Source organism: Talaromyces rugulosus, chromosome I, assembly GCF_013368755.1.
Source record: "Talaromyces rugulosus chromosome I, complete sequence".
NCBI lineage: Eukaryota > Fungi > Ascomycota > Eurotiomycetes > Eurotiales > Trichocomaceae > Talaromyces > Talaromyces rugulosus.
This window is the reverse complement of record NC_049561.1, coordinates 6,895,348-6,917,696: the sequence shown is the minus strand read 5'-3', so window position 1 is coordinate 6,917,696 and position 22,349 is coordinate 6,895,348. Positions and strand designations below refer to the sequence as shown.

The window sequence follows — 22,349 nt, the reverse complement described above, 5'->3', positions numbered from 1 at the left end:
AAAGCCAGCAGGAAGGTGTCAGAAGATTAAGGATGTCATAGTCAATCGGTAGCAGCACCACGCATTCTGAGATCCAACCATAAAATACCAACTGACCATTAATGCGAGTTGACTCCTTGGGTTTATATCTCATGAATATTTCAAGTGTTACTATGAATCATTTCAAAGATTTAGAAAATAGGAAACTATGTTGATTCACAAGCAAATCCGATCTGACTAGCCCAGTACTACATCAATACTATGACACAGCCCACCACTCACATCAACCTGGAATGCTTGGCCCTGCGACACCTCCGTCTGCTGCCCATCCAGCACACATTTCTGTACAGAAAATGGCAACTGCACGCTGCCACTCGTCTCCTCTGGTGAACAAATATTCATATTCAAATCCTGCCCTGCCAAAGTCCAATTCCCCTGGATATACCCATGCGGAGTCTGCACGCGTCCGCTCACCCATGACGTAGAATTAAGCAGCACAGACGGGGAAAATCTCCATTCAGAGTATCCCGCAGATACAGGCTGGATACCAAGGAGATACTCGGTCAGGACGTAGGTGGGTGCACCGCCCCAGGGATGCGACAGAGACGTGAACAGGCCTAGTCCGGGGGATCCATCCGGGAAGATGTATTCCCAGGATGCTCCGGAGTAGTATTCGTCTTGTGTGACCTCGGCGGACCATAGCTGATCGAGCAAGACAGAGATGGCCTCTGTTGTAGCATTATCGTATGTACTACTACTACCACCTGCACTATTATCCCGAAGAGAGATGAAGAGCGATTCTAGCAAGAAACCAGAAAGGAACGGAGACAGATTCACACTTGGGTTAGAGGAGTCAACCGCGCTGTCGGTTTTGTATCCGACACCGAGACGGAGGCCAGACAGAGCGGTAATGGCCGAAAGGGTTTGTGTTTGGTTTGCGATTCCAGCTATGATCGCCCAGGCTGTGCCCGAGATGGACGAGACGGTGGGCGAGGCGAGGCTTTCGGCATATGTGCCGAGAGAGTCACTCCAGAGCTGTCTATTGACTGCCTCGGAGATGTTTTCTGCAGTTGACGTCCAGCTTGACGCTGTCTGATTGTCCCCAACCGCAGTTGCAAGAATAGCCATCTGGTCGAGCGAGAACTTGAGCAACGCCGACGGGGCAGTGCCATCGCTTGCGCCGATGAAAAACAATGACCCGGGAATTGTGCTTGTAACAGCCAGGCCAGAACCCGGGTCAATCACTGTCAAAAGCGCCTCTACAACTTTACTCGCCTGAGCCCAGGAACTTTGGAGAAATGCCATATCGCCCGAGTGCAGATAATATCCCGAGTAGGCCACCAAAAACAACATTTGATAGTCCAGCAGACCAAACGAGTTGTAAAATGACACCGCATAATCCGAGCTCCGTCCCATCCCCGGCGCAAGAGTCACCAGCCCTGAAGACGGACCAGATGTAGCTTGCCACTCTAGAAGATACGCCAATGTGCCCGTGATAAACTCTTGCTCATTCGTGCTGGCCAAGATGATGCGGTTGGCGTGCACGAAATCGCCAGACCAGACCAAGCGGTCTCGCTTTGAGCCGTCGAGGCATACGTTGTGGGTGTTATTCATGACACCAAACTCTTCCAGCACCGAGGCGTTATTCATCGGATTGGTGTATATTATTGTCCCGTTTTGGGCGTATACTTGGACATCCCTGACTAACGCAGTCTGATCTTGATACGGACCAAAGCTCCAGGTTCCCTGAGTCGGCGTCCCTGTGGTGAATGATCCAAAATCAGCCAGCGGGACGAAAACAGGTGGCACGGTGCTGTTGTTCTCGTCGACAATGGTGATAGTATACCCGGTCTGATTGATAGCGGTTGATATCTCATACCACAGCCCTTCCTTGACATCAAAGGAGACGGGATACTGCACCACGGGGCCGGTGGTCAGCGTCGTCTGATTGACCAGGTTATATCCATAGCCAACAACCAGAGTATTCGGCGGCACGAGCGTTCGGTTCGTATTCAAAAACGTCGAGTCGGCCGGGTATTCGCTCGTGAGCACAAAATACGGACCATACCCATGCGCATCCGAGGCCACTTTCCAGCCTGTCCCGCCTCGAACAATTTTTGTGCTGAAGGACATGGTGTAGTCGGCAAGGTCGAGGCCATGGACGGATTGTGCTGGTTGTTGCCCACGCAGTAAAACACCGGCATCAGAGCCAGTAGATACTACCTCCCAGGTCGACGGCGCTGATCCGTTTGCGATGCAGGATTGCTGCACTGTTCGTGCGCCCAGGGCCCAGATCTCGTTCCATACGGTGTTGGAGGAATTAAAGGAGCCGGGTAGATTGTCAATGCTGTGATTATTATACGACTTCAATCCAGCACCACAAAGCGTCACATTTCCTGTATCTCCTAGAAGCGTCAAAGACTGCCACCGGAATCCACCCTGCTGGAAAAATGACTGATGATCGCCCGTCTCGGTTACGTTGAATGTCTCGACACGGAATGTGTTTGATAGCCCATTGGCAAACGTCCACGGTCCGTCTCCAAAGCGCTCGTCGAGGCCGGCTTGTGCTTCTGTGTATTTGGATTCAATCTGTACAGCGCTCGAAATGTCCTGCACGCTGAAAAAGGGGAACCCAGTGGTTTCTGTTCCGTAGTCGAGAGTTAAAACGGCGTCGGAGGGCATCAACGTGACGCATTGGGGCGATGTGCTGTTGAGATAGGGCTCAAAACCAGCTGTCGTGTTGAAGCGTGCCGGGTAGATGGCATTTGTTCCTCTGCATATTGAGTATTAGCCAGAAAGAACAATCTCTAGAGCAGCTTGAACGGAGAGTTCATACTCTTGTGCCCCGGCCACTGAAAATATCAGAGCCAAAGCCACAGCAGACCACATTTTGCTGTATCCTTCTTTATATTCAACCAAGAATACCGAGAAAGATTGGAATGTGAAGACGACTGCCTTTACCTTTTTAAAGACATGCTCTAGTACAGACCATGACTACCGATAACCCAAGCCGTAGGATACTGAAAATTATATAAGACCCACTATAGTCCATCTAGATTGCCCGAATATCGAAACAAAAATAAACAGTGGCCTATCAGGAACTAATGTCTATACTTATTTCCCCGCATTCGGGTTGAATTATAGCGAAACGTGGGGGTAAGATTATACCCCTCGGACCGGCCCCTCAGGATAGGCTCACTGTGAATATGGGTATTTATATTTATCTAGCGACATGGGAGGTAGTATTTAATTCATCATCAGTAATACTATTGACATTGTACATGGAATTAGCTTCCGCATAGAAACCGTCTAGCTTTCAGAGATTGCAGGTTTCTTAAATTCGTTAGTACATAGAAATTTAAAAGCCGAGCTGCATAGTTGTTGACATTAGACGTACAATAAAGTCAGTTTTTCCAAAAGGAAGCCCAGGACTATAGCCTACATTTATACTCCCAGATCAGCAGCCTACGAACGATTAAAACAGCATTTGAAAAATAAAGTAATACGCAGTCAAAAGTCAAAATCAACTGACTCGATGCCAACGTCAGCGATTGTTTATATTGTTTGCAGACAAGTATACTAAGAACCGTCGCGGATATCAAAGTAGGAAATAAAAAAGACAAAAAAAGAGACAGAGACAGAGACAGAGAGAGAGAGAGAGAGAGAGAGAGAGGATCCAAACTCCGAATGTTCATGTCACGCCAATCCCATGAAGGTTTTCTCTTTGTACACTTCCGTGACCAACTCCATAAATCAAATAAACATCAAAATCAATCCCAGGCATCGCCGTACATAGAAAATTTGTCATCCCAGGTCCACTGGGGGGGGGAAAGTAAGATAAAGGAAACTATAGTAACACCGGCTATGCAAGAGACTTTTCTGGGCATCCATATAGTCAAAATAGTAAGAACAAATGACAATGCGATACAACGCAACCCATGCAAGGATCAGCGTGTGAGGAGACCTATCGTCGGTCTTCCGTGTACTGCACCCCTTGCATGGCCGCCACCGAGCCATTCATCAGCGGCGGCAAAGTCCGCGGTTGGTCGACAGCCATCCCGGATGCATAGGTGGGATAGGAGCCTGGCTGAGTCCCGTTTGTCTGTGGGCCGTTCATCGAGTGGGATTCGTAGAGTCGATTCTGACCGTTGGCTTTCTGTCCTCCGAGTTGGGCCCGCAACTCTTGGATCTCGCGCTGAAGATCATTCGCTTCTCGGCGCGAGGTCGCCACCTGTTTTTCCAAAGAGGTGATGTAGTCAATAGCTATAGAGTGTTAGTGATTATCATATGGCAAATAAAACTGGGGATATGCATACCTCGTGTGAGCGTCTCCCATTTGCTAGACTTGTTGTTCTGACTCTGTGGTAGTCTGATTCTCAACATCTCAAAGCAATCCTTCATTTCGCTGCGGCGCTTCCGCTCGGCCAGTTTATGCGTTACGCGCAGCTCAGGGGTCCGGCTGTACGGGGTCGAGTTGTTGGCCACATCGGCTTCGGTCATGAGGCCCCGCACCTGTTTGTGCTGGAGCGAGTGGTGATGCACATTTTGGGGCAGTTCTGCAGGCACCTACGTCAGCGGGGATCATCATGGAAGTGCAAAGCAGCGGACCGAGATACGTACCTTGCTGGCCGCGGGGCAGACGGGTTTCGGCCGAGTAAACACTGCTGTTGATCGACTCGGCAATACTGCCCTTGCGTGAAAACGGGGCCTGCTGGGTCGGGGTTGGCTTGTCTAGCGAGTTGAGGCTCGAGCTCGAACGAGCAACGTCAGGGTCCGGAAAGGCGTAGGCCATTCCGGCAGTCGGGGCTTCTGCATTGTAGATCTCGGATCGAGGGTTGGACGAGATGGCTGGGGCAGTACGTCCGGAGGTGAAGCCGCGCTGGTCGGTGCCACGGGGTCCCAGTGGAGACAGGGGCTGGCCAGAATAATGCGGACCACGGAAACTATTGGCATTGGCGTTGGTATAGTCGGTGGAAATGCCGCGCTCTCGCTGCAGGCCGGAGACAATCGACGACTGCGAAGCGTTTGTGCTGTGGTAAGGGGAGGTCGGGTTGATGGCCAGGGCGCTGATGCCCTGGTTCATGCGGCTGTCCACGCTGCTCCGGCGCGACTCGGGCAGCTCAATGATGCTGCTTCGGTGCGATGCGGCCTCGAAATTCTGGTTGATAGAAGGGAGGGTCGATGCAGGGGTCGCTTGGCTGGCAGCGAAACCCGGCGATGGATGTGCATTAGCGGGCGAGGGCGTGGTCTGGGGATCCTGGGCGAGCGGAGAACGGTCCGAGACACCTGAATGTCGGTTGGGCGAGGGCTGCGACGAGTTGAGGAAGGTCATTGAATGATAGTTGCCGGTGCCGTTGGTGGTTTGCGAGTAGGTCGAGGACCCTGGGCCGTCAGTATGAGCAGCGGATGAGGAGTAAAGGGAAGACACACTTGTGCTCTGCGGCATGGACCAATTGCCCGAGTCCCGCTCGAGCGTGTTCATTGAGCTTGCTGGCGACTTCTCGGCTGGCGGAACAGGGCCGCCATTCATGTTGGCAGTCAGCGTCGATATCGAGGGGAGCGTCTGGGTGGTGGTGGTGGTGATGGAGGGCGGGTTGTGGAAGCCGGGCTTGACATCCTCCCACGGACGGTGTGCGACAGACGGTTCCATTGTGTAGTTTTTTTTTGGGGGGTTGTTTGAATGAACGGAGACAGCTATAGCATGTCAAAGTGGTGGGAAAGCAATGGCTGACTGGAGAGCAGGAAAACGAAAGAATATAAAGCAGAGCAAATTCGTCTTGCTGCTTTGGGTCGGGGGACAGCTATAAGAGCCGATTAACTCGGATCCCACGTGAGAGCGAACCAAGGTTGAGGGATTCCCACGCGAAATGGTTTTATCAATACAATCGGCAAGGATCGCGAAAATTGGGCGCGGCGAGGGAAGGGGGAGTGGTTGGGCGTGGTGGTCGGCGTGGGCAACGAGGCAGAGCAGCAATCAAGGAGGCACGGGCGAGGCAAGGTGGTTTGGTTTTCAAAAGGTCTGGTCTGTTAGTAGGAGTAGAGAGATGTATGACATGTCCGACTAAGAAAGTACCTTGAAAACAGGAAAAGGGATCGCGGATGGAGCAATTGGTACTCGACTGCAGAGAAGACAGACGGGTATCGTGGGTATCGAGAGAAAATCAAGGCTGGTTCGCGTTCGCAGTGCGTCGTAGTAGTAACGAGAGAAAGGTCGACCAAGGGAGAAATCAAGGGAGCGAAGTGGAGCGCGGACTGGACTATTGGGCGCGCATCAAGACAGGCAGTTTGGCGGGGAGTCGGAAAGCTGAGACGAGTGGTGAAGGACAGATGATGGCAGAGGGCAGGTTCGTGATGGTGGTTGTAAGTGTCACTTGTCCGTGAGTTGACAGTTCAATGGTGTTGACTATGCTGAATCAAGGTGAGACTGAAACCAGGCGAGACGGGCAGCCAAGTGCGTACTAGAGGAAGGAGCACTCGCAGCGTGTGGCGCCGGGCGGGCTCCCCCACAAGCCATGCCACATTTCGCCCATTTGGGCTGTTACTCCCGGTGGAGCCCGCTGTGGTCTCAATAATGGGCGCGCGTCCACGTTTTGCTGCGCTGGCTTCTTCACGTTTATTTATCTTTATCTTGATGTTGATGTTTATCCTGATGTTTATTGTTTTTGTAGTATTTTTTATTTTATTTTATTCTACTGATTGTCTCTTGTTGCATTTCCCAATGTCCTTTCTTGTACGAGTGATAATACCTCCTCCGTCCAGAGTACGACCCCGTACAGTACGGTCTACAGGCACATGGATGATGTGCACTAGGCTCGCCACCAGCAAAATTCAATAAATAAAACCACGAGGTGCACCAAGTAGCGTCCGGGGAGAGGGGCAGGATTGCGGGTCCGCCATGAGTTGTGATGTGCATAATCAATCATACTGTACCGAGTATGGTACCATTACTGTATTCTCGCACTTACTACGTACGTACTTGTAGTACGTCGCAGTAATCGCAATACCGCCCACGCACTCCGATTGGCTGGGCCGCTGCATTATCTCTGTCCTATACACAATGCGAAATTAACCCGTATTTTAAATACCATACCGCGTACCAACGTGGGCGAGTTACTGTTCTGCGGCAATATCGTACAGATCCGCGCCGCTAGCCTGTTTCGGCCACGAACTGCCAAACTAGGAAGTGCTTTTATGGCGGCCTAATTTCTCAGGCTGCACGTTCCATAGTACTATTTCCTACTACCAGTGGTCACTGGATTGATCCATGTAATATTTCCCATTTTTTATTTATTTTTATTTTTATTTTTTTATTTTTTAAAAATAATTCCAAAATAACCCCTAAAAAATCAAATATGTACCCAGCGTAACAATACTGTCCAGTACGACACTGCCATTTGTTAACCTCAACCGATACAACGCTGGACCGTGGTTACGAGCATGCCAGCCACGCACGTAATCATGCAATGAAGGGATTGATTTCTTCACGTGGCACGCAAACTCTCAAGGGGGCTTGGCATGCCTGGATGTGCTCTTGGCATGTGGCTTGGGTCAGATGCCTTGCTGGGATGCAAGGAATGTATTATTTTTTTATCTATTTGTATTTTGTATCCGGCTATAGAGTCACCTGTCTCGGTTCGTACAGTAGTAGTAGTAGTAGTAGTAGTAGTAGTAGTAGTAGTAGTAGTAGTATGGCATAGTAGACGGGGAAACCCCCCAAAATTGAGAACATGTAAGATGCGCGAGCTGCGACCGACTAGTTGCTCACACATGGCAGATCATCGTCCCGGCATAGCCTAAAACTGGAAATCCGTGCGCGATCCTCAATGCTGTTTTTGGTGTTAGTTTGCTGCAACTACCGATGATTTATTATTTTCGGTCCTTTTTTTTCTTTTCCCTCTCTCTTTTTTTTTTTCTTTCGTGGCGGTCAATAATGTAACCCGACTGCCTGTTGCAGGGATATCTTGGTTGCGAACGGAGTAATTATTGGTACTATGACGGGAGTATTGTACCACTCGGAGATGCGAACATGCGACCATACCACATCAACATTATTGAACGGTGTTATTATGGAATATAGACGGGATATCTGAGCAGGGGCCACCCTGCATATGCTGGCGATGACTGCATTGACGTTGGTCATACACATGTATCACTGTTTGAAATTCAATGTTATTTATACCTTAATATTAAATAATAATTCGGGTGTTTTTTTCGTATGCATATAGCACATGGTACGTATAACTATAAACCAGCAAATATTAATCACGGCCAATATTTGACATTATCAGCTAGTTATAGCTACACGTATCACGCGTTGATCGTTACTCGATTCACCACAACATGGATGCCAGGATTCAGCTGACGGCTGCAAGCCATTCGCAGTATTCATGTTATAGTTGTTGGTTATAGCGATCATGGATTACCCCGCGAATACACGAGTCAAAGCCAATCGCATGCTCAAATTCTGGCACTTGCACGGGTTGACTAGGCCTTTTATGTTCGTATTGACCTATTATTTATGTATATATAGTTCGGAAATTACACTTAGCCGTCGTCAACTGGGGTCAATATCCCAGCTTCAGGTCACATAACCCCTGGTTACTTAGTTTCTTACTCAGACAATGTCCTCCAAATGTCCGAAGTCCGTACGAATAAATCCTAACCCCAGCAATGTCTTCAACATTGAATGTTGTCGCGCCACATGGCAGCCTCGAAGGAAGCGGGGCGACCCGTAGCCACGTCGAATTCACGCATCCGCTGTACGAGGAAAAACGTAACCATAAAAAGTAAAGTTATGCTCATTATTTAGTTAATCATTGTTGATTGTACATGGAATACGTGTCATGGTCAGCCTGACGCTGTGGCTGATACTTCGCCCCGGCGGATGCGAAATGTTCAACCCCCGAAAGCCCTGAAGGATTTCGCCGTGTCCACTGTCCGGCCCTCTTCTTCTGGTCTAGAACCGATCGGCCAGAAAATTTTCGCATCCACAACTGACATTAAATTATTATTTTTAGTTTTTATGTACGGAGTACGTTCTCCGTATGTACGTACGTGTCTGGAGAAAAAGTAAAATAAAAGAAAACTCAAAAGGTTCAGTGTAGATGGCAGCCACGTGGCGAGAACTTTATGGCATGTGGAAAGCACGTGGATTGATGAGGAAAAAAATATTTTGAAAACAAAAAAAAAATTACTAAAAAACTGCATGTTTTATTTCTAATAACAATAGTAAAATATTTAGATCTCCCGAAATGGCCAGCATCAACTTGAAGATATCTATCTACTCATCCGCATACTCGACTCCAATCTCCCCCGTGATATCCCATCGATCCCCCTTCGCCGCAGCGCTCACGTACTTGACAAACTTGAGCGTGCCGCTGTCGCGAAGCACAATGCTCATGCGGTTCCAGCCGGCTGCCATGCTGAAGAGAATCCCATCGTCGTCGCCCTGCGCGGCTTTGTAGATGGCGGCGTCTTCGTCTTGCTCGTCGTCGTCGCCGGCCATGTAGACCTCATATCCGCCGACGGTAGGTTCTTCTGTAGTGTTTTCTTTCGGTGGCTCTTTGTTTTCGCTCTTCTTTTCCTTTTTAGCTTCCCCTTCCTCGTCTTCCTCGTCTTCCTCCTCCTCATCGCCCTCCTTCTCCCAACCAGGTGTTGGCGTCAGACCAAGAGTAAACTCTAGCCGCGGCTCTCCCCCCTCGTAGCTATTAGCCAGCGTATAATCCTCGCCGCGACGGAACCGGCGAGCCAGCAGATTGTAGCTCGTGAGGAGATCAGCGCCAGTGACGAGCGCCAGCCACTTGCGGAAAGGCTGAGATGGTAGTAGCTCATTGAGCAGTTCTTGGATAGGCGAGCTGGTGTCTGCTTCCGCTTGCTGGAATAGATATCGGTGTTTGTGCGGCGGACGAGCGACTTTCCAGGCACTGGTCTTTTCAATATCGTCTGACGATGTAGGGAGCTTGTCCTTCTCCTGCTGCTCGATATACTCGCGCACGCGAACGGCGAATTTGTCCGACAAGACCCTTTCCAGGCTTAGAGAAGAGTCGTTCACAAACGTCTCGGACAGCTCCTCGGCAATATCGGGCGTTAAATACGACGGGGCGATGAATTTTAATAAAAACTCCAAATCAGCCTCGGTCAGCTCCTCGTCTTCTGATTCAGCCACCGCTTTGCCCTTGCCTTTCCCCTTGCCCTTGTCGGAAGCTTCCCAACTGACAGTCTGCGCTTGTGGCAGGTCATACGCGTCGCCTCTACCCTGCAGTTGCGACAAACTGCTGCGTTCTGCGAGCTTGGCCTCGAGCCCCGGTTCGTAGCCGTCCTCGCCCTCTTGTGGGATATGGTACCAGCCACTAATTGCCATGCGAACGCGTTTTTGTTTGCCCTTGTCCTGCTCGGACGGATGATATACCTCTTCGACATCGTGAAAGCTCTCTCCTGGCTGGACCGTGAAGAAACTGAGCTGGTTGAAGGCCGGGGGGATTGATAACGTGTGGTCCGGACCCGGAATCTTGACATCCTCGCCCTGGTCGTCCTTGACCGTCTTGGTCGGGAACAGGCGTAGCGCTCCACCCCACTCTGGTCGCCATTGAGTGTCTGGATCGGTCAGGTAGAGAATATAGCTGAGGCGTCGACTGCCAATAACGTCGTCGTGACACAGCAAGTGGCAGCCCTCAGTGTAGACGTTGATGGCCATGTCAGTCTTCTTGCCGCTCAGCTCTCCGGAGCCGGTAAGCGAAGATAGATATGCGCGGAACTTGGCTGAATACAGGGCGTCACGCAGCTGCAAAAGTGAAGGTAACCGCGAAAGAGACGCATCGTCTAGTCCGTCCAAATTTGCGAGGTCGCCCGACTGGAAGATCTTGTAGATGTCGGTCTCCTTCTCGGTGAAGGAGAGATTCCCTTCGATTTCGCTACGCACGGAGCGGAGAAGGTCGGGGGCGATTAATGGCGAGATGATGCCGTGTTTGTAGCTTTTCTAGTGTATTAGTTTTTGCATTTTTCATTTTTGTACAGAGAAAAAAACTCACGGCGCCGAGGTAGCATAAGATTTTGTGTAGTTGTCCAGCTCGGTGGGCTCAAACAGGCCGTCGCGAAAGCGCGAGACGACAGTATCGTCAGTGAGCGCTCGTTTCTTGGCCTCGTGGGCTCCGTTGGACTTGTGCGAAGCGTTTGTTTTGCGTTTCATGGCGAGGGCGATTGCTCAATTGCGATGTACTCGTGTTGTTTGGTCTGATTGCCATGTCGACTGTCGAGATATTTTTTTACTGCCGGGATGGGGCAAGGCGGTGAGGTGGACTGTGCGGATATACTTTGGAATAATGCTACACATGTAAGACTATCACTATATACTATATGTTGCGTACTGTTGCGTACAACTGTGTAAAATCACGAGAAAAGTATCAGAATAGATAGAAGGGGCGCTTTTGGATATACTGAAACTTTTGGTATTCTCAAGCACGGTCGTTTCTCTCCAGCAGTAGGAGCTCTGCTCTGGCCTAGCACAAGTGAAGAAGATCGGCATAAGAGCTAATGAGTCGCTCCGTAGTGCCACTGCAGCGACTGATCTAGATCGAGCATATTCTAAATATACGCAAAACCAAAGCCAAAAAGCTGCTCTTTGCAGGGTCAATAAACTAAATAGAGTGTTTCGGGCTCGCTGCGGGGCATCCGACTACGGCCGCTGATTGGCCGAAGCTGTCTATTTCTGGCCCGTACTCAGGAGCTAAACTGTATACGGGATAGCTCCGGCGGCAATGTATTCGTTTCAACACCATGATTGGACAACCTTAAAGCGGGCCCCGGCGGCTACAAACCGCTCGATGCAGCATCGCGACTTCCGCATCGCCAATTGTTTTCCTCCTTCGTCGCCGCGCACTCCTCAGGCAAAACCCACGATGGATCGTCGTCGCTTGGCCGTTTTATCTCAGCCGCCTCATTGGGCTCTTACAGGCTGCGATCGTCCTGCATGCAGTGCTGCCGTCTCGTCCTTTGCCCGCCTTGTCCAATCGGGCATTTGCTGGAGCTTGCGGCCTGCGTAACGCTGCCTATAACTTGTTTCTAAATACGTCTCATAGCTCGCTGCCCTGTCAAGCTCCACTGGAACTCAGTCACCGAGGTAGCGATGACTCAGTTCGCGAGGATGACTCTTCAACTTGTCGTGTCTGTTTACCTGGACTAGCGTGGTGGTGGGGGTTCTGGACTGGTCTCTCTATCTTCTTCTTGTTGACATTCTTCTTCCTCTTCTTCTCCCTCTGTCCTGCGGTGCGTGACTGTGTGAATAGATCTCTATTGTATGTCTTTCTTTGTTCAGACGAGTCGCTGGCCGGCTCCTATTGTGTTCCTTTTGTCAATAGTCACGTTCATTGACTCATCCACCTATTGATGTTTATTCATTGTTCTCTATTCTGTCTCACCTTCTGCGTCTGATTGCTTTGTTTAACACGGCCGACCTCTTAAAATACGTCCATCCGACCATATACCCAGCGCTTTTCATCTTCATGGTACTTTACTACTTACTCCTGCCTTTCTCAGAGCATAAAAAATCATGGCTCCAACCAATCTACAGACTACTAACAGTTTGCGAAACAGACTGCGTCGCAATAATATACCTATGAATCTCACAATCGACACAAAGTCTGCCGCCAGCTTACAGCCGCCGAAGCAGCTCAAGCTACCTTTCTCCTCGCCCATCATCGATGAGTCGTCCAGCCCGGAGAACTCGTCTCTCGCCAGCGGCTCCTCGGGCAGCGGTGATCATCCCAAGTCCAGAATGGTCGGCAGGCTCAGCGGCATTGAGGCTGGCACTTCGCTGAGCAAGAACGATTTCGAGCGCGCTCTGTACACGGATCTGAGGCAGCCGAAAGAGCAGCAGGAGATGATGCAGTGGTCCAGCTCTGATGCCGTGGTTACGAATAATTATAACAATAAGCAAAACGGGAGACGGAAGAGTGGCGTTTCAAAGAGGAGCCAGCGGCCGACCGGCTTGCAGGTTGTCACCAATTTCTCAAGAAACCAGTCTGTCAAGAAAGGAAGAGACGGGGATAACGCGGGCGACCAAGTCGGTGGCCAACCGCTGCTCGATTTGCACGGTTTGAAACAGATTGTATTGGCCCGTGAGAAGCAGAGAATCAAGGCAAAACAAGAACAACGCGCTCCACGAACCAAGGCATACAACGACCAAAAGGGTGCTGGAAACTACACGTCACCGCAGTCGCTTGAACCTGGCTCGGCCCCGATGTCTGGACTGTCTCCATCAGACGGTTCTGTAGTCATCGGCCTGGGAATGCCCTATGATGACTCAACAAATGGAAGAAAAAACAACCTAGCGCGCGGTTTGGCTGTACAGAATCTCCAGGCCCCGCCCACTCCTACAATCCTAGTCACACCTGCAAAGGAAGAGTCATCATGGCCATCCGATAGCCCAGATGCAGAGCTGCATCGGCCACGTGTTGCCTCCAGCGTGTATTCACAGCCGACTCCACGTATTCTCGACGAAGACATTCCCCCAGTTCCAGCTATCCCAGACCTGCACTCTATTGTGCGAAACAAAGATGCCAAACGCATCCTCACTGCTCAAAACACGCCAACCATGCGATCTGAGCGCCCGATGTCTGCTGATACTGTTTTTGAAGACGACTCACCAAAAGATCGATACGTAACCCAGCACACGCCCACAATGGCCTCGATATTGAGTCCAGGTTTGGGTGATGCCAACCGGCCTCAGTCACAAGGATGGTGGACGTACTTGCTATCTCCGCTACTGAAACGCTCCAGTACTACTTCTACGCGCAGGACGGGGTTTTCACCTCGTAGTATTCCGCCACAGTCAGCAACCTCGTTCACCTTTAAGGACTCTACTACTCGGGGACTGAGCGAGAAGGAAACTTCTCATTTCTCCCCCGACACCCCAGAAACCGGAGTTTATCGAAACGTCGATATTTGGAGCAGCCTCGAGAAACAGGGTATTGATGAATCAGAAAGAGGTCTTGGTCCTACCACAGATGATATTACGACAGGATTTAGGGCAGGGCATGTCTTCCCTAATCAACATGTCGAACCAAACTTGGCGGGTCATGGCCTTGCTGCCGAGTACTACCTGGCGAGCGCCCACGACTTGTCCAATGAAGAGCCGTATTTTGAGTGCATTGGTCATATTTGCTCCATGACAACTCAAAAACGCTGTGCCGAAATCATTAAAACGTTGCAAGACAGTGAAAACGAAGGCGCTGAAAAGTCAGCAGCAGACATGATGCCGGCATCGTTTGCTATCCTGGACCTTCTCGCGAAAATGCATGATCCACTCATGGCCGAGCTGGAGAAGCAGAAAGCTGTCGAGGAGAATAAAAAGAGTACCGAGGACCCGTTCTCGGATGTAAATGAGAAGGCCCTGCCTACGGAGGATACCAGAGACTTGATTTCGCTCGACGATGGGGAAGCAAGGACTCGTGTCGCGTCAGTCACCCCCATGGCTCGGTCAACTCGTTCACCTAGCCCTCCGCCGGTTGTTGAGAAAGAGCCTGTGCAGGAACCGCCTCGTGCCATGCCGGCTCCCAGAGAGCCAACTCCGGTTCCTATGCCAGCTATGCCAGCCCCTAGAGAGCCAACCCCAGTCCCTATGCCAGCTCCCTCGCCAATGCCTCCAGCCCAGATAGCACCGGCTCCGATGGCTCCAGCAATGGCGCAACCAGTGCAAATGCCCCAAATGCCTCCTCCAGTGATGCAACCCATGGTTGTGTATGCCCCGCCGATGCCTACTCAGGTGCCTGCACAAATGCCTGCTTATATTCCTCCGTCCATCCCCCAACAGCCAATGTTTCAAGAGCCAATACGCCAATCACCTCAACAGAGGACAATGTCTCCCGTTGTGAGGATGCCTTCACCGGAAGAAACTATTACGAACGACACGAGAGAACCGGCTCCAAGAGGAATACGTCCGCGAGGAATGTCTCCTGTCATGAGGATGTCTTCGCCGGAAGAAACTACTACGAACGACACGAGAGGAATACGTCCACGAGGAATGACCCCACAAGAAACAACTTCACGACAAATGTCTCCCGTCGCGAGGATGCCTTCACCAGAAGAAAATATAGCGAGCTACACGAGGGAGCCGGCTCCGAGCGGACTGGCTCTGCAAGGAATGGCCTCGCGAGCAATGACTCCACAAGAAATGACCTTACGAGGAATAACTCCACGTGAAATGGCCCCACGAGAAATTTCTTCCTCGCCGGAAATCGCCGTTACCCAAGAAAGAGCAAGAGAAAGAGTACAGCGCATTCTACCTCCAGCTTCCACCCCGCCGCCTCCCCGTCGCCCGAGTCCCGCGGCCGTACGTGGAGGAAACCCAGCCGCACCTCTGGAGAGCTCCCGTAATATCTCCGAAGAAGACTCTGACAGCGAACCACCACCATACTACACCCCACCAACGAGCAGGAACTCATCCCGCTTGAGGTCAAACAACCTACAGTCAAACAACCTGCAGGTCGGCAATACACGACCGCAGAGGGCTGTCTCTCCTGGCCCTATCTCGCCGGGTATGCAGCGTGAAATGACTAGTCGGGGTGGAATCCCCATGTCTGAAGTTACACCTTTTCAAGATGAAGGAGATACACAAAGAGACAGAATTAATGGAGGTCAGATACAAGACCAACACCACGGAACGTTTCCGACCGTTGGGGGTTACCTACGCGCTGAGGAGAATAATAATCGTCGACGACGCTTACAAAAGGAAAACTCGTTCTGGAAGAGAGCCGGCGGGCTATTGCCCGGCAGAGGAGGCACGTCGAAAAAAAAAAGGGACCGACGTTGGTACTGCGCCATCATTGTCTTTTGCATTATAGTGATTATCCTATCGGTCATTCTGGCTATATGCCTCACCCACAAGGGAGACTCCACTCCCGTTCAGTCTCAGTGGTTGAATCTCACAGGGTATCCTCCCATGCCCACCGGTGTAATGACAGTTGCAGGTCCAGACCCTGCTGTCGAGCGCAGCAGCTGCGTTGCCCCTTCACAGATGTGGACATGTGCCTTGCCAAAGGAACAACAAGATAGTAACACCGGTTATGCATCCGATCGGCCGAATTTCAGGTTTGAGATCAGCTTCCACAACGGATCCTACCCGCACAGCACTACAGTGCGCTCGTCTGCGACAAATTCAAAGAGGTCTTTGTTATTGTTTGACAGAGACGACGCGGCGCCATCTCCTACTCCGGCTGTGCCTCGTCTTGTCGATCAAAAGTTTTTGGGGAATACGACCGACAACGTGACTGCTCCGTTTGAAGGAGAGGAGACACCTTTTTTTATCACCTTTTTATCACCAGTGGATACCTCCGACTACCAGTCTCTGGGAAAAAGGGACATCCACGATAATAGCGAGAGTACCACTCTGTCACCATCGACAACACGGTCTTCGTCTCCGAGTAAAACTAGCAGCACTGCTAGCTCTACCACAACATCTGGCACCGGAACTTTTGCAGACATCGGAAACCTGATCCCTGCACCAGCCATGGCATCCGACGGCACTGCATCGGCGGCCACACTGTACCCATTGCCAGGCTCGCAGCCGATCAAGCTGTACGACCGAGGCAAGCCAACCGAGCATTATGGCTTCTACACCTACTTTGACAAGAGCATATTCATAGAATCCAAGATCCCCGTCACTGGTGACAACAAACTCAAGGACTCGGACTCCGAGGACTCCAACGGCGGAAGCACAAAGGAAAAGGCCAATGTGCGCTGCACATGGTCGCAAACACGGTTTTTGGTGCGTATATGGACGCAGCCTACAAACGTCACGAACATGAGAATCACGGCGTCTTCATCGTCAAACAGCACTAATGCAACCGCCACCACGACTGCGTCCGCGACGACTTCACTGTCAACTATATCTCCTACGTCGACTTCTTCATTGTCGGCAAACAACTTTACTTCTCCGGGATCTTTCCCGTATCCTATTACTCTCACTGTCGACCGACATGGTGGCCTTGCTACCGAAAAGCTGATCTACTGTTACTCCCTTGAGCAAGAGGGCTACTACAACTTGACATCTCCCAAACTGGAAGATGAAGACCGATCCTCTGGCGGGAGTATCATTCAAGCCAGTCCAGGCTATATTGCCTTGGCCGAAGTCGTGCAACAGGGCATCAAGGAGAATCAGACTGAACCGGTGGACGGCGGTACCGGTGGTTGTGAGTGCGAATGGAGAAACTGGATTTCTCTATCTTGATTTTTTTTTTCTCTTTTCTTTTCTAATATATTGTGTGTTTTTTTTTATATACTGCTGGTGGAACTTAATTAACGGGTTATAAAATGTTGCATTTGAGTTGGCGGGGTGGGTTAGTTGAACACACTTGCATCGCATTAGCATTAGGAGCATGTTCATTTGTTACAAATTTGTTTCTCGTCTTTACCAGAAAATGTGTGTCTCCATAGAATTATTTTTACAAAAAAGATAGACTTAACATATTATTCCATTTCGATGTTCTATCGCGTAACTAACCGACCGCTATCTTCTATGAGCGCTTGTTTATGCATTCAAAGCCTTGATCAAGTTAGGAATCACAACTGCATCCGTGAAATTCCAAATCAAGGCACAATCCGGATGTTGAAATGCGGCCCCAGTCCACCAGGTATTGCGATAACCTTGCAAGTTGTTCAAACGCTCATAAAACCCACCGCGGATCTCGTCTGCACTGACCTGGCACTCATAATTCCCACCGCTCATCCACGAGACGATCTCTGGGTCAGATCCCGGGATGCTCTTTTTGACGAGAGAGATGACATCTTTTTTGATGTCCTCTTCATCTTCTGGGTCGGGAGGGGAAGGGCCTCCATAGGGGATTGCAGTCAGGTTGCCGAACATCGGGCCGATGAAGTAAATAGACGGCAGCTTTGGTAGCTTGTAAGGAGTAGTCAGGTCTGCGTTGTACAGAAGACCGGGGGCTTCCAGGTAGGCGGCGTTTTTGAGAACACCAGCCATAAAAGTATGGCTCGTGAAGCGCGAGATGAGGCTGTCCTCGGTCTCGTCGAGGTCGACGGTTTCGAAATTGGACGCAACGGGCGGAATGGCGAAGACGATTTGTTTGGTGTTGATCTGGACAATCTCCCCGGTTGACGAGGACTGCACGTATAGTTTGATCGGGGCGTCTGGGTCGGATTTGGCGGGTCGATCGATGGAGATAATGGTGCTGTTGAAGAGGACATTCTTGGCGCCACCGAGAGCGTCGTAGGCCTTTTCGTACAGCTCATGCGAGTTGGTCGTGGCCGAGGCGAGGAAGCTGCTGGCCAGGTTCTCTAGGACGATTTCGTTGAAGAACTTGAAGACGTACAATGTGGTGGTCTCGAGCACGTTGCCAAATCCTTGAGCTTGGAGGGCGACCAGCTGCACTATGTCCTGGAGGTCGTACTTGTCGACGAATTTGCTAAATGGCAGCAGAAGATCCTCGGGCACAGGATCGGGCAGCTGGATGCCTGGGTCGGTGAGAAACGGGAAACGAGCGAGTTGTGCAGCGTACTTTTTAAACGCAGAGGCGACGTTATCGTCGCTTGGAAGCACAGAGTAGTTGAAATGCTGGCCGGTGCGAAGGTTGACAGGGATCAGGCCACCGCCGGCACCTGAGATGCCAATTGACATGTTGATGAGAGGGAGGTTGTAGCGAGCAAAGAAGGACTTGACAATGTCCATGTTCTGGAAGATCTGCACGCCCACGTCGATGGTTTCGCCGGTGGCAGGGTCGTGATATGTGCGAGTTGCACCTCCCAGGGTTTCGGTTTGTTCGACGACCACTACTGACTTGTTGTAATCGGCCACGCGCACCGCAGCGTAGGTGCCTCCAACGCCTCCTCCGATCACCGTGACATCACGAGTGATGGTCTTGATTGCCAGCGCCGAAGTGGCTAGGGGAAGCAGCTGCACGAGATTGGCGAGCTTCATTTTGACGAGGTTGTTGATGAATCTCTGTCAGGTCGGATGAGGAGAAGAGAATTATTTAAAAGAGCGGAGGAGGACTGCGCGATAATCATGTCGATCAGCACGCGGTGCCTAGAACGCACACCACGATCTTTCTTTCCGAATCGGGAAGTTCGGCGCCAGAGATCTTCTTCATGCCCCCCTTTTTTCTGGTTGTATATACGCGGAGGCATTTTGGAAAGTTCTTTTTAATAAAAAAAAGTTCTAGTGAGAACTTTCTTCAAAGTTTATCCCTAATTTTTACTGCATTCGAGGAAGGATTCGCGTATTTGGACAGCTAGCCAAGAAAATAGACGTCATTTGTTGACACCAGGATGGCACTAGATTTGTGAAGAGTCTGTGTACGAATAAGATCAATTGGCTCGGCCAACAAAAAACCAACACAGGAACGAGAAAAAACAAATAGTAGCATCATGCTTAACCGCGCAAATAAGCTTCGGTTGGGCGGGACGGCTGGCCCCATTTGCATATACGCGCTCCAGCGAAAACTAATAAGGAGCGAGCACGTCAGGCTTCCAGGCGTTTTTAGCAAGGTATTATTTTTAATCCTGCCCCGTCAAGCTCTCCATATTCATAATTTATGGCAATTGAGTCGTGACATTGTTCTAGTTGGGACTGGGCGAGATTGACTTGTTGTTGCGAAACATAGCTGACTTTATTGCTTTCTATGGCATTTGTTCAAATCTGCTACTAGCCAAACGGAAAGACCAGCTCTGGTCTGATACAAAAGTCCCCTTCCAAGTCATCCGGATTGTTATGAGTCCATTGTCCGGAGGAAAGCTCGGCCATGAAGCTTTCCCACTCGGCCCATGACGGGCTAGCTAGGTTCACTGCTTGGCTTTCAGAAAATGCCTCTCCCAGGGGAGAGATCAAATCTTCCGAAGAAGAGACATTATTCTCTGAAAGTACCATATGGACTCTTTCTCTGGTAGTATCCATCAGCTTCCTTAGCATTTCTGACCGCGGTTCTCCATTCAGACAGGAGTTGGCGTTCTGGTATCGCTCAAATACTTCTTCAATTAGCGGCCACACCCGTCTGATCGTAGCAAAATCGGTAGAGACGTAGCACTCCCTGACGGCCAAGGCAACTGCTGGCCACTGTGGAGTAACATACCATCTAAATCCCTCACCGCGCTCGTCATTCTGCATGCGAGAAACATTTTCGATGGCGTTTGCACACAGCTCGAGTACAGAGCAGCGCGCCTGAGTTGAAGGTGACGATTCAGCGATAGACTCCATAGTGAAAAGCTGTGCTGATGCTATCAGGGAGCGGGACCCGTGATAAATAAACCATGAATAGGTATTATCATCTGGATTGCAAGATTCTGCAAGTTGATAGATGTCATTTTCAAAAGCTGCAACCAGCCCTTCGCGTGTAGACTCAAACTTCTTGTCTACCTTGATGCGATGCATACTTCGCGCAAGCGTTTGTAGCTTGTATGTTATGAGCGCAAAAGTCATATCCGTCACCCCATCACGTTCCTCGGGAACCCTGCCTTGATGCGAATGGTCAAAGTCCGAGTCATTCACGTTGAATGGTGGAGAGATTTGCATCATGTCGAGTGGAATGAGAGGTTTTGAATCCGGCTCAATACACGTTTGCATGTCCAAAAGACATATAGTTAACCATAGCCTTTTTCGCATCTGTCGGGCGAAGAAAGTTTCTGATGGATGAAGAAACTCGACATGCAGATTGAGCGCGTGGGCAAGCCGCACCGCTGTGGCAACAAGAGTCCATACAGTACGCGACCTGTCGTGAGCTCGTGTGGCAACCTAGAAAAGCTGTTAGAAAATGATCTATATGTTTTCCAAGTGTGAGAACATACGAGGTACAGGACAAAGGCTTGAAGAACTGTCACATCTCGTGTGCTTGTCAAACCCGCCCTTTCCAAAGACATCTCACACGCTTTTTGATATTCGGGTAGCACTGTTGCCCTGTTGCATTGAAAAAGTGATTGACACTGTCGATCTGTCATGCTCGCAACGGCTGCATAAAACACGGCGGAATCGAGGGCGTTTTCGGCAGCTATAGAGTTCCTGCTAACAGAGTAGGAAGTTCCATCAAGAAAACGGCTCTTTAACGATGGCCGATGCAAAACCTTGATAATGCGGTCTACCTGATCGAGGTACACATTGCATAGGGCAGCTATCACAGGAGGAGTGGGACGGAGCGACAGCGAATGCAATTGAGTACCACCTAGCTGACCGAGGGGAAATCCAGTAAACGCAGGCTGCATCTCATTCCTTTTGTTTTCTCCTCTTGCATGTTCGCTGCTAAAGTCTGGGACTTGCTTGACAAGGTTACCCCATAGTTGAGGAGCAGCGGAGCTGTTGTCCGTGTCGGTATTATCGCCAGGTGTTAAAGGCCCGTCAGTAACACTTCTAGAACTGGCACCATCCGAGCTCAGCTGTACAGATATGGCATGAGCAAAAGTGGCCATGCAACTAGAATGTCTTCACCCACCGTGTTTGTGTTTGGTCCCGCAAGAGCCACGTTGACCAATGCCTCTAATCTATCGATTTTGTTCTGCAAGTGCAGGTTATGACCGGTACCATTGGATTTATTAATATGACGCCCTCTGGGCAATCGCCTACGATGCACGGATTCACAGTTGATGCCGGCCTTTTGGCAGTTTGTGCAGGGAGTCAGCTTGTCGCATTTGATCTTGCGCTGCCGGCAGGATTCGCATGTGAGAGTTGGGATGGAAGGATTCCGGTCCACAGGCGTGAGCGAGGCCATTCTCATGCAAAGAGCGACTTCACCTTACATGCTGATGGTTTAGTTATGGAAGTAAAGTTGGTGATGCATCTGAATACATGATATTATGTGGAAAAACCAGCCTTTCCTGATGTGGACTAGTAAGGGTCTGAGCCAAACACTGCAAACTTCTTTGCATAATTTCGTAGGAGGCATGGATTCATTACTATTAATCGAACTCTACAATAGCTTGAATATAGGCCGAAGTGTATATCTACTAAAAGGTGATTTTACTCATCCTAATTGGTGTGTGAGCATTTCAACATCCGAAACCTGCGATGTATCCATACTACTATTGATGCACCCTCATAATAGTATTTCTGGTATCAACTGATATTTTGACTTTTTTTGACAAGATATCTATCTACCAGTCAACCGGAACTCCGTTTTATGCATAAAGCAATTTTATTTAACTTTAGAAATGATATTTGTAGATTTTTACTGCGGAATGCATGCCATCAGGAGTTCGGGTTTTAACCGGCTTTTGACAGGTAGTTTCGGCTTTTAAGAGACTGTTTAATATCGCCAGCTGTGGCCTTTTAAGTTAATTAATGGAAAAAAAGCCCGTTCAGAGTTTACTCAACAGCCTTTTTAAAACCACATTAAAAACGGCATTAACCGCAAATTCTATCTTCTCTATTGTATAAA

General features: G+C 50.0%; 6 protein-coding genes across 6 annotated transcripts; 1 reads left to right on the top strand and 5 right to left on the bottom strand.

The window, feature by feature from the left end:
* Positions 1–216: 216 nt before the first annotated feature.
* Positions 217–2,868, bottom strand: TRUGW13939_02358 (uncharacterized protein; the record flags this gene model as incomplete). Its single annotated transcript, XM_035485552.1, has 2 exons — positions 217–2,752; positions 2,816–2,868. 2 exons carry the CDS (start codon positions 2,866–2,868, stop codon positions 217–219), a joined length of 2,589 nt encoding a protein of 862 aa, XP_035341445.1.
* Positions 2,869–3,943: 1,075 nt separating this feature from the next.
* Positions 3,944–5,629, bottom strand: TRUGW13939_02357 (uncharacterized protein; the record flags this gene model as incomplete). The annotated part of the gene is made up of 3 exons (XM_035485551.1): positions 3,944–4,242; positions 4,296–4,535; positions 4,600–5,629. The coding sequence occupies 3 exons, from the start codon at positions 5,627–5,629 to the stop codon at positions 3,944–3,946; spliced, it is 1,569 nt and encodes a 522-aa protein (XP_035341444.1).
* Positions 5,630–9,259: 3,630 nt separating this feature from the next.
* TRUGW13939_02356 (uncharacterized protein) lies at positions 9,260–11,164 on the bottom strand (the record flags this gene model as incomplete). The annotated part of the gene is made up of 2 exons (XM_035485550.1): positions 9,260–10,949; positions 11,007–11,164. The coding sequence occupies 2 exons, from the start codon at positions 11,162–11,164 to the stop codon at positions 9,260–9,262; spliced, it is 1,848 nt and encodes a 615-aa protein (XP_035341443.1).
* Positions 11,165–12,523: 1,359 nt separating this feature from the next.
* TRUGW13939_02355 (uncharacterized protein) lies at positions 12,524–17,200 on the top strand (the record flags this gene model as incomplete). The annotated part of the gene is made up of 1 exon (XM_035485549.1): positions 12,524–17,200. The coding sequence occupies one exon, from the start codon at positions 12,524–12,526 to the stop codon at positions 17,198–17,200; it is 4,677 nt and encodes a 1,558-aa protein (XP_035341442.1).
* Positions 17,201–17,500: 300 nt separating this feature from the next.
* Positions 17,501–18,907, bottom strand: TRUGW13939_02354 (uncharacterized protein; the record flags this gene model as incomplete). Its single annotated transcript, XM_035485548.1, has 1 exon — positions 17,501–18,907. One exon carries the CDS (start codon positions 18,905–18,907, stop codon positions 17,501–17,503), a length of 1,407 nt encoding a protein of 468 aa, XP_035341441.1.
* A 726-nt stretch (positions 18,908–19,633) lies between these two features.
* Positions 19,634–21,683, bottom strand: TRUGW13939_02353 (uncharacterized protein; the record flags this gene model as incomplete). The annotated part of the gene is made up of 3 exons (XM_035485547.1): positions 19,634–20,716; positions 20,770–21,351; positions 21,408–21,683. 3 exons carry the CDS (start codon positions 21,681–21,683, stop codon positions 19,634–19,636), a joined length of 1,941 nt encoding a protein of 646 aa, XP_035341440.1.
* Positions 21,684–22,349: the final 666 nt, after the last annotated feature.